The sequence below is a fragment of the Pipistrellus hanaki genome (genome assembly GCF_964339955.1).
Source record: "Pipistrellus hanaki genome assembly, chromosome: X".
NCBI classification, from domain to species: domain Eukaryota; kingdom Metazoa; phylum Chordata; class Mammalia; order Chiroptera; family Vespertilionidae; genus Pipistrellus; species Pipistrellus hanaki.
Window position 1 is genome coordinate 71,858,828 of NC_140524.1, and position 12,362 is coordinate 71,871,189.

Consider the following 12,362-nt stretch of genomic DNA (forward strand, 5'->3'; position numbering starts at 1 on the left):
GAGGCAGAGGCTGGGTCTTGAGAGATTATGTGACTTTTCAGGAGCAGAGATTAAAGTGGAAGAAAAAGCATTCCAGACAGAAGGAATAGAAAACAGACAACACTTATTTGGAACTGGAAGAGAAGGTGCTTTAGGTTTGAGGGGCTGTGATGACTCAGTTAGGAAATGTCTCCAATATGGAGCCCTGTGTGAACTGCCAAGGACAAGCTTCTGGTTGCCTACTGTCTGCTGGAATCAGAGTAGGAGCTGTGTATTAGATTTCAGTTCTCCTTATGGAATTTGTGCCTGTTGGTTCCCCACCCAGAGGTAGAGTGTATGCAGGTCATGGCAGGCAGGGCCAGCAGAGTGATAAAAACCTGTTTTGGTCCTAACCATGCCACTTACCTCTTTTCCTAAGTCCATTTCCTCAGCTGGAGAATGGGGCCTAAAAATCCACAGTCACAGGTGGTTGTGAGGAGTGAAGGAGCATAACTAAAGTGACAAACTGGCTCTTTTTTCATCTCTTGGGCTCTGGAATACAGTCTAGAGATAGTACTGCCCTGTACTCCCCGCAGCCCTGAGTACAGATGGACATGGCTGATGAGGTGACAACAATGAGCCTTAAACACTATCAGTTTGGGGAAATGGATCTCAGAGTGACTTATTTCAGGCTTGAGACTTCTCTATCCCCTCTCTTGGTGCATCTAAGGCACCAAGTTAGGTGAGGTGTTGGTTGAATGGCCCTCTTTCCTCAATAGACACAGATCATCCTGCCCTGGCTCAGCTTGCTTATGTGCCATAAAGAAACTCTTTCTTCCTGAACTCTATAGGGAGGTACTGCAGGGGATCTATACCCCCTTGACTGGCTCCCCACCCCCCAGCACAATGGTCAGTGCAAAGGATAGTTGGTTTAACACCTTTCCATGGTCAAAAGAGCTGCCTCGACCACCACACACAGCCTTATATCCATCTGAATAGTAGGAATGGGTGTGAACATTTTGAGAGAACTCTCGGGTTGGTGTGGGCACAAGGACTAAACATGTGGAACTTTTGGAAGGATTGTCAGGGAGCAAAAGAGAGGTAGGAGGAAGAAAAGTATGGAAGGAATCTGCATGGGCAGGGTGGCTTGGCCCGTGCTGGTTCACCAGCAAACACTGAGACACCAACTATGCCAGGCCCTGGGCAGGGCAAACTCAGAGACTCAAGCTTCTGGGCCAGAGAAGTTTCATGAACACATGGAGAATTTCTAACAAGTTCAGGACAACTATGTTTAGGGATAGCCATGGCTGAAGGTAATTTAGAAGAAGAATTGAACCCTATAGACTGGGGATGGGTGGGGAGAGGGGTTTCATGGGATGGCAGAGTTTGAAACTTGAGGAGTTGTAGGATATGGGAACCATAGGAAGAAATGGTGAGAAGGGGATGAGAAGAACTTTTTGGCAAGCACCCACTATGTGCCTGCTGCCTGCAAGTTAGATTTCCATAATCCATTATAGAGATGGGGGAATGGAGGTTGTGGAAGTTAAGTAACTTTGCAGGGTCATATAGGTAGAAATGGCAGAGTGAGGATTTGAATCTAGATTTAGCTGACTCCAAAGCCTTCCCGGCTTGCTTTACCCTGAAATGATAAATCACAGGGATGAGGTAAAGGACAAAACAAGTAGCCCATAGAGTGAATGAATTGGCAGAGGGCATTATTTCAGGGAATAAAGAAAGAAGGTGAAGAAGGAGGTTAGATTGAGTGGGTTCTTCACTTTCAACAGATCATTGGAAGGTTCTGAGCAATGGACTGATGCTATTTGTTTATATTTGTAAAAGCTCACTCTGGCTCCTGTGTGAAGAATAGATTACAGGATGCAGGGGTGGAAGAAAGGAGCCCAATGTAGTGGCCCAGGGGAGGAATAATGGTGACTCGGACCATGGTGAGGGAAGTGGAGGTGACACTGAGAAACTTGTCTCTGAGACAGTTCTAAGGAATAACTTACAGGACTCACTAAATGGGGGGGGGGGGCAGCAGAGGAAAGTGTTAAAGATTTCTAAAGGCATTCCCCATTCACTTCAGATTATAAATAGCGATATGGTGGAGAGAATGTACTGAATTTGGATAGAGACAGAGAGGGATTCAAATCCTGGCTGTTCAAAGTACTGGTTGGGTTCATTGTGTGAAGGAGTATGTAATTCCCAGTGACAAATAGAAGGGAGGTCCAATGACAAAATATGCTAAAGCAGCTACTGGTTGTCGCTACTGGGACACTAGTGACTAGGTGAGGAGAGCTCCATTTGGAGATGAGGATGGCCTGGGGATGCAGCAGGGCCAACAGAGAGGGGTAGGGGAAGACATGGGACACAAGACTCCCATTATGAGATGCTCAGACAAGAAGAGTCCAGAAAAGAATGACAAGATGGGGAGGAAAGACACAGGGAGAGGGGTTCTGTGTCTACTGTCCTCTTTCAGTGTTTTTTTCTACTCTGGGAACCAATTGAACACATATGTAGACCCAATGGGAGAAGTCAATAGGGATCTTGGCCAAGCTGCCTCCCCTTTCTCAGCCTCAGTTTAGGCATATGTAAAGCAGATTGAACTTTTACACCTTCCTACAGGGCTGTTGTGAGAAGATCTATAATGATGGCTGAAAACTGTCTCTGTAGTACTGATTAGGCTCAGTTTCTTGACCTGAGTAGTGGATATATATGGGCATGTTTAGTTTGTGATCATTCATTTATTCCTCAGCCTCTCCCCATACACTTCTCAAACACCCCTGTTCTTAACCAAGCTTCCTCACTTGGTCTCTGGGAATATAATCTGGGGTCCCAGTTGAGTTCAGTTCTGTTTTGCCTTTCAGGGTGGACAATTTAGAACCATCTCAAGTTGTCATGGTTCTGTGTCTCCCAGCCTCTCTAAGCTTTTTTCATTCCATGTTGACAACTTTAAACCAATCAAGACTCATACCTAGGACCCATCACAAGTGGATAAGAGGGCAGGGACCAAATATTTCTCTAACCTCATCTTCAAGGTTTTTGCCATGTTTATAGATCTTCAAGATGTTTACCATATTCATAAAGCAATTTTCCCAAGTTGCTTTGCTCTTGGCCCTTCACACAGGTCTTCTTTCCTCTTTCCTGGCCTCTGGAAGGTCCCCTTGTTGGCCTCCTGACACATTCTACAATGAGCTGCAAAGCCAAGTATGAATAAAATTTTCCTGTGACTTCTCTGTATGACTATCTGCCTCTGCCACTAAGTTGGGGAGCCTTGGACACAGTGTATGCCTCCCTCTGTAGCCTCGGTCTGGCATGGAGGTGGACCTGAAGGGATGTGTGAAATTGTTGAAGAAAAATGAAGAGACCCTAACAGCTGTGGGCCTTGCAGGAATGATTCCTGACAGGAGTAATATCCAAAATATTTAGCAGTATGCCCTTCCCCTTTCTGTGTCTGGCCAACTCTGCTTCATCTTTCATGACCCAGCCCAAGTGTCACCACTTCTGGGATGGTACCTCCTGCCCCTCCAGACTGAAGAAGTTTCTCTTTGGTGCTCTCACAATATGTAGATTCTTTCCCTGGTATAGCAGTGATCACACTGTTTTGTCATAGTGTGTGGATGTGTCAATTACCCCTCTTGGGTGGTGTTTTACACATTTGTGTCCCCAACACCTAGAGGAAGGCCTATCTGGCCAGAGCAGATCCTTATGAACTGTTGAAAGGATGACTAAATGATGGTTGTGTGAGTGGGTGTGTGGGTGGGGGGAATGGATGAATGGATGGATGAAATGTGTTGTCCCAAAGTCAGAAAGCTCTGCTCTCTGGGTGGCACCATGCCCCAAGTCTGCTGGGCTGATGCTCTAGCTGGACCTCTGCCAACAGTGCTCTATCGCTGTGACTATGACAGACAGGTCTCCTGTCAACAAGAGTGTCTGATGACAGCATCAGGCAGTACCACAACTCTACTAAGTAATGTGAAGTCACACAAGATTGCCTAACTCTGGAAGAGTTTATTCCAGGAGCCATGGCCCTTCCTTGTTGCCAAGCTATTGGAGCTACAATGAGCTGCTGAGTCAGCTCAACCTGCCCCATGTCATTTATCCCACAGGACTGCAGCACTTATAGTGATTAGCTGCATGTGCACAAGTGTGTGTGTGTGCGTGTGTGTGTGTGTGTGTGAGAGAGAGAGAGAGAGAGAGAGAGAGAGAGAGAGAGAGAAATTGAGAGCATGCCCATGGATTTGCAGTGGGACTCATGGAGGGAGCTCTTTCATTGGCTGCCAAGGGTCCCAGTTCTAGTCTGTGAATCTCTAAGCTGCCAGCTCTGCTATCCCCCAAAGAAGGCAAAGCAGGCACCAGGGAATATGAGTGGAGTGGGGCTTCCGGTGTGTCTTTCAAGGAGGCAGGTACGCCTTGTGGCCACATAAGAGACATTCAGCTGTGTTAGCTCCAAGCTTGCAGCCTGGCAGTCACAAGCTCTGCCCAGATTTCTCCAGGTCTCTGTCAAGACTGGAGCCCAGAGTCCATTGGCAGCTGTCACTTACAGAACTGGATACATTCCCCAATGGAGCAGAGAGCTGTGTCACTTAGAATTCCTGGGTAGCACATTCCTTCGCTGGTCCCCGTCACACTCCTGGATTAGGCTGTTATTGGCCCCTCGCTCCTGCGCTCCTGTGAGCTTCTGCAGACGAGTGAGCTCGAGCTCTTGGCAGCAGAAATGACAGCGCTGAAAGCAGAGGCAGCCAGGGACAGTGAGGGCAGGCGAGTCGGTCCCCCGAGGGCTCCCAAGCTAGCCCCATCTGCAGAGGCAGATGAGGCGGGGGCTATGCTCAGGGCTTGCTAAGGTTCTTCTGGAGCCTGGGCTGCTCAACCTGAGTGTAGCACTAAGCAAGAGGGAGGGGGAGGGACAGAAAGAGACAGAGGAAGGGAGGGAGGGAGAGAGGGAGGGAGGAAGGGAGGGAGGGAGGAAGGAAGGGAAAGGGAGCGAGAGAAGGAGAGAGAGAGAGAGGCTGAGAGAAGCTCCTAGCAGGCTGTAGTCCAAGTGAGAGGGTCAGGTCTGAACAATTGTGTGCCAGGACACAAATGGGATTTGGATGAGCTATATGTGTAAGAAGCAAAGCTGAGGTGATGTAAGCACCTGGGGAGGAGCACAGGCAGAGAGGAGGAGGGGGAGGGGAGGAGGGGAGGAGTGGGGGAGAAGGGGGAGGAAGAGGAGGAAGGGAGGAGGGGTAGAGGAGGAGGAGGAGGAAGAGGAGGAGGAGGAGGAGGAGGAGGAGGGGGAGGAAGAGGAGGAGGAGGAGGAGGAAAAGGAGGAGGAGGCGGTGGAGGCGGCGGCGGCAGCTACTGGGCAGCTGCCAGTCCAGAACAGAATGATGGGCAACTCTCACCACAAGCAACCGAGGAGTAAGAGCCAAAGCAGGATGCATTCAGCAACAGGTACTCTCTTCCCTTCCCTCCTTTTTCCGCGGCTCTTGCAACCAGGGCCTCCCCAGCTGCAGCCGTGGGGCCCCTGACCCTTAGTGTGATTCGAAGGAGCTGGCAGGGGGCGGGGAGAGAGCCCAAGGGAGATGCGGATGAACTCCCAGCTCCCCTGCTCTCCCGCCAGCCTGAATTGCATAAGTCAAATGTTTCTGAGCTGGCAGGGGCCAACCTCTTCGCGAGCAAGCCCTTGAAGCCTCTGGAGGGTGGCTGGAGCGTCAGGGAAGTGAGCAATGTGCTGTGGACTGAAGTTTATTGCTAGGACTGTGCTTTCTGTCTGGATCCAGTAGGCAGAGACCTGGAAGCATGCATGGCTCATCCTTTATGAGTCTCCTTTGTTATCCAAGCCTTCATCTCCTCCAGCCCACCTCCCACCCACACTGTACACCTACACCTCTCTTAGCTCTACCTCTTATGCTGCATGCACAGAAGGGACCAGAGGAATCTATTTCTTGCTGTGTAATGCCCTGCCCCCATCTCCTGCCCCAGCCCTGGCAGGGAGCTCTTCCTACTGTGTGGATGACAGCAGCATGTGACAGCCCTGAGCTTGTTGCCCTCCTAACCTTGGTGTGCCCTGCTTTGCTCCTCGGCCCTCTCCAGACATGAACTCAAGATGCTGGGGTAATTCCCCCCAACAATACTTCTCTAGATGCTGACAGAATGGAAATCAGGGAGACAAAATCTGGAGACAACTTTTCCTAACTCACCTTCATAGGCAGTGCAATAGCATTTGGACTCAGTTTCTCTTGTCCCATTCACCCACCACCAACTCTTTTCCTCCTGTCTGTTCCTTGGCCACAGGGAAGTGACACAGGGAAGCATCTTCCATTGCTGCCTCAGATCAGGCCTCGTGCATGGGGTTCTCTGCCAGGGGTATTCTTCCTGCCCTGGTCCCTTCATATCAATGGTGCCTCCGCTTTGCCCTTTTCAGTACCCCTCTTCATAGAGAAGCCCATGTTTTTTTTTTCTGTACCCATTTTGGGAGGACCTCATTCACCATCAGGCCAGTGGGAATGAAGAGAAAGTTTTTGTCAAGTTTACCATAAGAAAGCAATGAATAGTTTGGTGTCTTGCTGAAAGTGTGCCATGCTCGGGCCAAGAGAGTTGTCTCTGCCTTTTTCTGGGAACTCAGCTGACCTTGTTGTTGAGGGGAGTTGTCCAGGGCCAGCCAGTCCTAGGGGCAATTCCCAATGGGATCTCAGTGGCCATCCTAATGTCAAATAACATTATGACATGTTATTATGTCTGCTATATCCAATCTCACTGAAGTATGGTGGAATCTCTAAAGAACTACTTATGAAGACAGTTGAGCAACATGGACAATGTTTATAATAAGAAATAACATACAAACGGCACAATACAAAAGTGTATCTATGCTGAGCTTTAGAAATCCTATAGAAAGTATGTCTACACATGAGCAAGAACTGAAAGGGAATTGTGGGAAAAGGAAAATTTGATTTATTGCACGTGGCAGGCTTGTTGGTGAATTTTTCTTTCCCTTAGACTTCCATTAATGTTGTTCTAATATTGTTTGTGCAGTAAAAAATAAAACCATTAACAGATAGAACAATTACACTGGCAAATCATTCTATCAAGCTGAGAGACCAAATCATATCATTTCCCTGAGCCAGCAAACACACTTGAAAAACATAAATGCAAAAGTAGAAGCAGCCACAGGGAATGAGGTGTGTGGATTTCGTGTGGATGGCCTCAGGTTTGAATTCAAGTTCTGAACCTTACTTTGGTCCTTTGGGGAAAGTATTTCACCACTGAATCCTCAGTTTCTTCATATGCAATATGATAATAATAGTAATAACCATCATCACTTCATAGGACTGTGACAATAAGCAAATGATGTAGGAGGTTTTCAAGGGCTTTGTGAGCTATAAAATGCTGCACACCTTATCATGGGATATACAGTATACAAATACTTTTAAACCAAAGTATTAGGTACTGTTTGCCACTGTCCCACAGCAGTTGACAATGAATCTACGCTGGGCCTGTGCTGCTGAGTGGCTTCAGGTGGCAGCACCTTGCCACCTCTGAGTGCTGGTTGCCATTGAAATTTGATTAAGCAAGTGAGGTTTTCTGGTTTATCCATGGTTGGGGACTAATTGGGGAAATGTGGGGTTTTCTCCTCCTCTAAAATGCTTAAGCTTTCTGGCAAGAATATTAGAATAATTGATAAAGAACATGGGGAAGACTTCCCCAGCTGCTTGGGTTCTCAGCCAGCCTCAGCTACTTGTGAGCTGTGTGCTTTTAGGGAAGTGACCTAAGCCCTTGGAGCCTCTGCTGCCTCATTGGTCTGCTGGGATTAACAGGACCTACCTCATAGGATGGTTGTGAGAATGACATGAGGTAAATGTGAGCAAGGAGCACAGTTTGCTGCCATTATTGCCTCAAAGTGTCAAAGTAGTAGGGTCTCTGTGGATCACTGATCCAGGGCTTCTCAGTAGGTGCTGAGAAGAGTGTGTAGGGAGTCTTCAGGGAGCATAGTGTGTATATATTACTAATTTTTCATGTCAACGTTAAATAGCAGACTTCTTGTCTGTCATGGTGGAATCCATGTATTTTAATAAAGGTGAAATGATGCACTTGGAAACCACTGGTCCCCTACAAACCTTTCATTTTATAGACCCATAGAAGTGAGGTGTTGTGCCTAAGGTCACCCAATATCAGAGATTAATGTGGGCCACAATCCAGGTGTTCTACCACACACACACACACACACACACACACACACACACACACACACACACACTGCCATCACTACTGGTCAGAGTTGTACTCATGCCATCTGGGATTTCCTCATCACCTTGGTGGAGACATTCTGTGCCACATATCCACATCCATTATTAAGCTGAAAGAAACCAGACAAGGGTCTGACATTGAGAAGAGGCAAAATGATGCTTTAAATGACAAGGAAAGATGTCCTTGGTGGTGGTGGTGGGGGGGGTGCTGCACACTGACAGGTCAATTCTGCTTCCCTCAGGCAATACTTTCAAACAAGTTAGGCTAATGTGGCCTCCTAACTGCCATCTGCATCCCTGTGGAGTACAGGGTCTTTCATGCATCCTTCATCTCTCTCAACAGCAAATTTTCTATTTTGAAAGTCAATAACCTGTCAAATTCTCTAAAAGCACATGTGAAGGGACATGGGGTCCCAAGAGCAGGATGAGGCTTCCAATTGCTCCCTGCCATATGTGTAGAGTGTCTCTGAGTTGTATCTGGCATTGGAGAGGGTGGCACAGAGCCACCTCCATGAATTCTTTTTGTGGAATTTGTTGACCTGGAGGCCAAGGGGCAGGGGTTACTGTTTAGGCTATAGGCTTGCCTCAGAGAAGGTGTGCACCCTGTGGTGCCACACAGGATGTTAAAAGCACATGCCATCTCTATCACACAATTCCTTTGAAATATTCTGACCCAGTCTGGGACCATGCTCCTGCTTTGGGGCCCTAGCTCCTGTGGCTTAGCTCCATACATTTCTGCCTTGGCTTTAACTGTGGAACACTGATATTCAACCCTCTTTCTTCTCAGACCCTTAACTTCCCACCCCTGTACCATGACTATCTATCTGGACATCTGCCCCAATATTTGCTTCAGTTACCAGCTCCCTTATATTCTCTTGGTGCTGCAGGGTCTGGCTTGGAGGATGGGATCTGTCTGCTCAAGGTAAAGAGCAAAATTGGAAAGGTTAAGGTCTCTTTGGGTGGCCACCCAAACCAGGATCCTAATCCAACCTCACCATAGTCAGGCTTCCAGTCTCCCAAACATGAAGTCTATGTTGTGGAAACTGACACACACTAACCATTTCCACACCCTAGGGCAGTACTTTGCCCTGACTCCAGCCAAAGGAACTAAAAAACTTGAAATAGAATTATCAGCTGAGACTGTAATTTGTATCTTTCCATCCAAAGCAATGTGGCTCTGGTCACACACAATGGCAGCTCCTATCATAGCAACAGCAGACAGTTTCAGCCCGAAGGAACCCAGGTTAGAAGTGGCTTTTGAGGGGATGACAGGCACAGGCCTGTGGGAGGCAGACAAAGGTTGATGGCTGATAGAAGACCAACAAATCAAAGGCAGGACCAACAATGTTTTCTGTTTTTTAAATATAACCCATTTTGCCCAGTTCTGGTTATTTTCATATATATATATATATATATATATATATATATATATATATATGGAAGGGGAAAAGAAAGATAGAAATATCGATGATGAGAGTGAATCATTGATCAGCTGCCTCCTACAGCATGTGCCCTTGACAGGAATTGAACCCGGGACCTTCTAATCCTTAGACTGACGCTCTGTCCACTGAGCAAAACCAGCTAGGGCTCAGGTTATTTTCTTAAGATGAATTCTTAGACTCTGATTAAAGTGTAACACATGTCCTTCCAGTAATGTCTCCTTGAATACTTACATTATTGAGATCAAATTGTACTTAAAGTATTTTATCCTGCTTTTTAATTTATTGGCATATGATAATCATTTTTAACTTTTTAAATTACAGTTGACATTCAATATTATTTTGTATTAGTTTCAGGTGTACAGCATATTGGTTAGACATTTATATAATTTGTGAAGTGATCCCCTCAATAAGTGTATTAAATATTATCAATTATATTCCCTATGCTGTACTTTACATCCCTGTAACAATTTTGCAACTACAAAGTTGTACTTTGCAATCCTTTCACCTTTTTCACTCAGTCCCCTAATCCTCCTCCCATCTGGCAATCAGCAGTGTGTTCTATGTAGCTATGAGTCTGTTTCCATTTTGTTTGTTTGTTTATTTTGTTCCTTAGATTACACATATAAGTGAAATCATACAGTATTGTTTTTCTCTGACTTATTTCACTTAGTGTACTACCCTCTATGTCCATCCATGCTGTTGCAGATGGTAATATTTCCTTTTTTTTTTTTTTTTTACTGCTGCAGAGTATTCCATTATGTAAATGCACCACATCTTTTATCCATTCACCTACTGATGGGCACTTGGGCTGTTTCCATATCTTGGCTATTGTAAATAAAGGTGCTATGTACATAGGGATGCACATATTCTTCCAAATTAGTGTTTTGAGTTTCCTTGGATACACCGGTATACTCAGAGGTGGAATTGCTGGGTCAAATGACAGTTCTATTTTTAATTTTTTGAGGAAACTCCATACTGCTTTCCACAGTGGTTGCACCAGTCTGCACTCCCACCAACAGTGCACAAGGGTTCCCTTTTCTCCACATCCTCATTAACATTTGTTAGGACCACCACTGTTTTCTAAGGGATGCCTTCCTGAGCCTTAGGCAGAGGGCCAAGAGAGACACTAGAAGACACAGGCCAATCCCAGGATAGCTTCTATCAAATCAGGCAGCAATCTAAGCACTTTGTAGATATTATTTACTCATTTGACCCACCCAACAACCTATCTATAGATTAAAACCCTAGGCTCAGAGAGTTTAAACAACTTGCCCAAGGGCACACAGGTGAGACTGTGATTTGAGCCCAGACAGTAGAGATCCCCAGTCTTCTTTGTCTCTGTGCTAATTTGCAAACAAGAAGGAGCTAAGACTGTCAGGGAATCTTTGCCCTCCACCCACCAGCTGGGCTAAGACTGGACTTCATTCTTTACTAGTAATTAGAGCCATAGCTCTCAACCTGAGGAGAGTTAAAGCACTGTCAGTGCCTGGACCCCTCTACTGAGAAATTCTGGTTTAATTGGTCTGAGATGAAGTCAAGCCAGCAGGGAGTTTGGAGGATAGAGTGAGCAGCAGTTTTTATGGAAGTTCCTCGACTTAAAACACACAGCATCTGTCCCATCCTGACAATATCTAACTCTCAGCTCTAGCTCTGCCTCTCCCTCCATTGATGACATTTCTATTCTCTCTAACCACAGCCAGATTTCCTGAGAGGTATCTCCACTCCCTTCCCATTTCCCTCCTTAACCTGTTGTGGTCTGGCCCCTGGGAAGCAGGTCTGGTCTCTCGGTTACCCTCTAAGATTATTCCTTCAGTATTGCCACAGAGAACATTCACTGCTTGGTCTTCAGCCTACTTAAATTCTTGAATGCAGTTGATGATGTCAAACAGTCCTTGCTCCTAGAAATCAGCCCTCTCCCAACACAATGCATTCTCCTTGTTTGCAAATTTCACCTCAGTCTTTATTTATTTACTTATTCCTCACCCAAGGATATTTTTCCCATTGAATTTTAGGGAGAGTGGAAGAGAGAGGGAGAAATATCAATGTGAGAGAAACACATTGATTGGTTGACTCCTGCATGCACCTCAACCAAGGCCTGGGCCAGGTAGGAACCTGCAACTGAGGTACGAACCTGGGAACCTTTGCTCTACAGGCCAACATTCTATCCACTGAGTCAAACTGGCTAGGGTTCACTTTAGATGGATTTTTGTACTGAGCCATACAGATATGTTTTGAAGGTGGGGCCTCCATAGCCTCACAGCCCTACCCCTGCCCTTGAGGAGTTTAGTGTGGTCAGTACAGGAGGTGTACAGAACCCTTGAGGCAATAAGGTGGCTCTTCCAGGGGAGGCGCCCAACTCCTTCCCTCAAGCTGCTTCCCTGTCTCTACATTTCTGGGGATCTCAAAGGGGGAGTAAAAAGCTCCAGCTAGGGCTTTTTCACTCAGTGAACAAGAACACATTATGGCTCTTTTCCAATCAGAAGATGGTCACTGGGATAAGGCACAGCCCTCCTTCTGTGCTCATTTTGCCATTATGATCATGGAGTCTCTTTGAAAGGTGCTCTGGCATACATGACTTGTATTCTAGGCCCTTGTCCTTCTAAACACACACACACACACACACACACACACACACACACACACCAAAAAAAAAAAAAATGATGCCTGGCTGGTATAGCTCAGCAGTTGAGCATCAACACAGAAACCAAGAGGTCCTTGGTTCAATTCCCAGTCAGGG

General features: G+C 46.4%; 1 protein-coding gene across 6 annotated transcripts in view; it reads left to right on the forward strand.

The window, feature by feature from the left end:
• Window positions 1–12,362, forward strand: part of NHSL2 (NHS like 2) — a gene marked incomplete at its 5' end in the record, with an annotated part of 326,943 nt that overhangs the window by 239,126 nt on the left and 75,455 nt on the right. Inside the window, one exon of one of the 6 annotated variants that reach the window (XM_084869446.1) lies at window positions 5,291–5,391. The exons of 2 other annotated variants lie outside the window; for them this stretch is intronic. In XM_084869446.1, coding sequence (XP_084725572.1) covers window positions 5,325–5,391 — 67 coding nt within the window. Of the gene's footprint in view, window positions 1–5,290; window positions 5,392–12,362 lie in introns of those variants that run through there. 3 more of the 6 variants (XM_084869445.1, XM_084869448.1, XM_084869447.1) reach the window with 3 other exon arrangements.